This window comes from Leucoraja erinacea, chromosome 4 (genome assembly GCF_028641065.1).
Source record: "Leucoraja erinacea ecotype New England chromosome 4, Leri_hhj_1, whole genome shotgun sequence".
Taxonomy (NCBI): Eukaryota; Metazoa; Chordata; class Chondrichthyes; order Rajiformes; family Rajidae; genus Leucoraja; species Leucoraja erinaceus.
In genome coordinates this window covers 81,266,750-81,271,320 of record NC_073380.1, presented here as the reverse complement: position 1 = coordinate 81,271,320, position 4,571 = coordinate 81,266,750, and the positions used below count along the sequence as shown (strand labels likewise).

Sequence of the window (4,571 nt, the reverse complement as noted above, 5' to 3'; positions counted from 1 at the left end):
TTTGTGCAAGATAGGACTGTAACCTTCTGGACACTTGAGGCCAACAGAACAGTTTTACCTTGCTGCCTTCATCAGCTCAAATACTGACTGATGGAGGAACCCTGGCGGTTAGGTTGGAGGCAGGAGGACACTTCGCCGGAGACCCTTGCACAGTTTATGGAAAGGGGTTCAACCTGAAATGTTGACTCTTCCATTGTCTCCACAGGTTTGCCTGAACCGCTGGACAGCTCGTGAAATCGTTTGGGTCTCTTTGACGAAATGTTGCCAAGGAGATAGCTCCAGATTGGTGAACTTGTGACACTGAGGGCGTCTCGACACGAAACGTCACCTATTCCTTTTTCTCCTGTCTGACCCGATGAGTTACTGCAAGCAGTTGGTGTCAATGAAAGGAAATATATGTATTTACAGGGCCAGGTCATTCCCGTCTGTTCTCAGTTCTTCCGCCAAAGGTTCCAGTGCACTGCATGCAAAAAATATTTCTTGCGATCACACAAAAAACACAGACTCTATTTTTGGAATACAAAAGGCTAGGCAGGCATCTATGGAGATAAATGGAGTTAATGCTTCAAACCTTTTCTTAGGCGCACTTTAACCCCGAACTTGTGAAGATGCTGCTGCAGAAAGGTTTTCACAAAGGAAATATGGACATTGGGGTTTGCAGAACACCCCTATTTCTGGATTTTATTAACATCCAGCAGATACCATGGAGGAAACTAAGATGAACGCAAATATGAGGGGTTAATGGTGTCAATTCTACAATGGCGTGCAGGTTTACAGAGGCAAGTGAAGAAAGCGAATGAAAGCTAACGTGATGGCCTTCATAACAAGAGGAATTTCAGTTAGGAGTAAGAGGTGCTTCTGCAGGTTGATAGGTCTTGCGTGAGACCACATATGGAGTATGGTGTACCAGTTTTGGTCTCCTACTTTGCGGAAGGGACATCCTTGTGATTGAGGCAGGGCAGCGAAGTTGCACGTAATTGATCCATGGGATGGCGGGGAATGAACTAGAGGAAAGATGAAAAGACTTAGGCTTGTATTCAATGGAGTTTAGAAGTATGAGGGATGATCTTATAGAAACCAATATAAAATTAAAAAATGGACTGGACAAGCTAGTGGCAGGAAGAAATGGTTCCTAATATGGGCGAAGTCAGACCAGGGGCCACAGTCTTGGAATAAAGGGAGGTAATTTAAGACTGAGGTGAGAAAACACCTTTTTTCCCAGGAGTGTGATTTATGGAATTTTGGACTTCTCCCACAGAGGGCAGTGGAGGCACAAGTCACTGTTATGGATTAGAGAGAGTTAGATAGAGCTCTAGGGGCTAGTGGAGTCAAGGGAAAATGGGGGAATGAAGGCAGGCACGGGTTTTTGATAGGTGACGACGCAGCCATGATCACAATGAAATGGCTATGGTGGCTCAAAGGGGCCGAATGCCTCCTCCGGCCACTTATTTTTCTATGTTTTCTAGTCCCAATTTATATCAATAGATTAGTCTTGGATTAATGGGTTGGATTTTCTTTACCATTGACAGCTGGTAAATTCTTACAATAGTCCTGCTTAAACAGAGACTGATCAGTCTCCTGAGGGAAGCTCTATTCTAGAAAATCAGCGTGGTTGCTGTACATGGTTGTGAAACAATATAACAGATCTTATAGGGATAGAGGGGATAGAGCCTTCTCTGTTGCTGCTTCCGGCCACTCTGGAACACCGGCCGCTGAAAAATCAGGAACAGCCCCCTCATGTCCATTATTCAACATCCCAAGTGTGTTTAAAACGCATTTGTACTCCCTGGCTTGTGACCATGGCCTGAGGCTTAGGATTGGGTCTTGTTTGTGGTGTTTTGATGTTTCTTTATGTTACCTGTCTTTTACTTACATCTTCTTTTGATTGTTATTTTGGTTTGTGTATTAACTTTTTTGTCAATGATTAGTGATGTACAGCACTTTGTTGCAGCTATGTTTGTTTTAAAGTGCTCTATAAATACAATTATTATTATTATTATTATTATTATTATAGCAAGAGAATCCAAGTGAAGTGGGCGAGAAAAAAACTGTGTTTGCTCACCACCTTTTTGAATGGTTTTCAACACTGTGTGTTGTGGGGACATATAGAAGAGTCACAGCAAAGTACGGCAACCCCAACAAGGGTATGACGCTCCTGCCCTTGATTACAGAACTGGTTGCTGCTCGTATAACCTAGAGGTTCTTTAGCCAAAACTCTAAATACGATAATCCACGTCAGGACTTTCATACGAAGAAAGACTGGATAGACTCAGCTTGTGCTCGCTAGAATTTAGAAGATCTTATAGAAACTTACAAAATTCTTAAGGGATTGGACAGGCTAGATGCCGGAAGATTGTTCCCGATGTTGGGGAAGTCCAGAACAAGGGGTCACAGTTTAAGGATAAAGGGGAAATCTTTTAGGACTGAGATGAGAAAAACATTTTTTACACAGAGAGTGGTGAATCTCTGGAATTATCTGCCACATAATGTAGTTGAGGCCAGTTCATTGGCTATATTTAAGAGGGAGTTAGATGTGGCCCTTGTGGCTAAATGGATCAGGGGGTATGGAGAAAGGGCAGGTACAGGATACTGAGTTGGATGATCAGCCATGATCATATTGAATGGCGGTGCAAGCTCGAAGGGCTGAATGGCCTACTCCTGCACCCATTTTCTATGTTTATATATGCTGAAAAATAAATGCCCATTTTAGCAAGGTGAAACGCCCCAGGCGGCTCACGGTTGTTCTTAAAATACAGTCAAACAGCTGACCAAAGTCATGGTTTTAAAGGCGGGAGTGGCTCAAGTGGTGGGGAGATTTAAGAGGGCAGGTGATGGGAAAGGAATTCCCGTGCCACGATACACACGGCTGAGGCTCATCCACCGTCGGTGAGAAAGCTAATATATCTTGTGTTTAAGAAGGAACTGCAGATGCTGGAAAATCGAAGGTACTCAAAAATGCTGGAGAAACTCAGCGGGTGCAGCAGCATCTATGGAGCGAAGGATTAGGCAACGTTTCGGGCCGAAACCCTTGGGTTGCTGCACAAGCTAATATCTCTGTTGTGAAATTATTCCAATCGCCCATGGTCATTGTTTGCATGAATCTTTGGCGTTGAGTAATTCGCAAGAAGGTGCATTAGGAGTCCCTACCTGGAAGAACCAATGAAGTTCTTGCACAGATTAATCACTAACCAAGCATTTGACGTACCTCTTCTTCCGGGACCATGCGCTCCAATTGGAAACGGTTCACCTGCATTTCAGCAACATTGAGATCATACACGGAGTCCGCGGCCGCTGTTCGTTGTTAGCCAACAGTGCTAACCACGTCAGGGAGGAAATATTTCAACGTCTCTCGCAGTCGGTTTAAAGCCGACACATCTGGTGACAGCAGGAGTGCCGAGACGTTATCCGCTTCATTTCCACGAACCAGCGAATCCACTCAGCTGGAGCGGTAAAGCAAAGTAATGCGTGCGGAGATCGCAGCTCCCTTGCTGCTCCTGGCCTTCTCCTTCTGTAGGTAGTTCAGGTTTGGCTCATTTTAAGGTTCATGTTATCCCAAAAGGTCGGTAGTAACTGCGGTATTCCTTCAACAGGCTGCTGCCCTTCCCAGTCTCTACTCCAGCTAAAAGCATCCAACACCAGGTCGAAAGGGAAGACGGCACGCTTTCGCTGCGTCATTGACACCGAGGATGATTTCGACGGTCTGCAGGTGCATTGGTACCGAAACGCCGTGAGCGGAGGCATGCAGCGCATCCTGTACATCAGCGTGAAATCCGAGCCAGTCAGGGACCCGGGCTTCGGCGACAAATTCTTCGCTGAGAATTTGTCGAAGGAGAAAGCGAGCCTGTTGGACATCAGAGACATAGACGAGAGCGACGCGGGGGACTACTACTGTGCTCATTGGAAGAGCACAGTGATACAACGCCGCGGGAGCCCAGATCAAATACTCAGCGCCGAGCCGAGGCTGCAGCTTGCCACACTATGTTGCTGTGTTGTTACAGTCGCTCGAGTCAGGTTAAACCGGCTGTCCATTATTCCCGTCTCAATTGTTCAATCCAATTACCAATTCAGGTTCCAGATATTTGAGAGGGAGAACCGCATGCCGCCGAGACGCTGCCGCATATTAACCCTAGAAACTGGACAGAGGCCTAACAACACAAGAACACGCTGGATAAACTGAGGGTCCCTCTTCATGCCAAGCCACCTTTGTGCCCTGAGGTACTACAGCCGATCTGTACTCTCTAGGCGCTGGAGGCAACTTCCCGGTTCACCCCTCAACCGATCTTGACGTCTTGCGTCCGACTACTCCTGATCCCTCTCGTTAACTCTGTCTGCCGAGCCTTCGAGCGGGTTCCCCGACAAGCTCTTGGACGAGGTCCCAATTCCGCCGAACGATGAGCGTTCAGACGAGTTCCCGCCGACCGCGAGTTCCCCCTGACCGCGAGCCTTGGGAGGAATTGCGACAATTTGGGGGCAGGTTCCTGGTCTCCTGCCGACGAGCCTAAGGCACATGTTGCGGCCGAGGCAGCTCTGGAGGGACAATTTTGTAGGGAGGTTGCACGCAGTCGAGGATC

General features: G+C 47.0%; 1 gene segment (V, D, J or C); it reads left to right on the top strand.

Moving 5' to 3' along the window:
- The first annotated feature begins 3,310 nt into the window (after positions 1–3,310).
- On the top strand, positions 3,311–4,288 carry LOC129696597 (immunoglobulin lambda variable 5-39-like). The segment is given in 2 exon segments: positions 3,311–3,510; positions 3,591–4,288. Coding segments are annotated over 2 exon segments (636 nt in total).
- Positions 4,289–4,571: the final 283 nt, after the last annotated feature.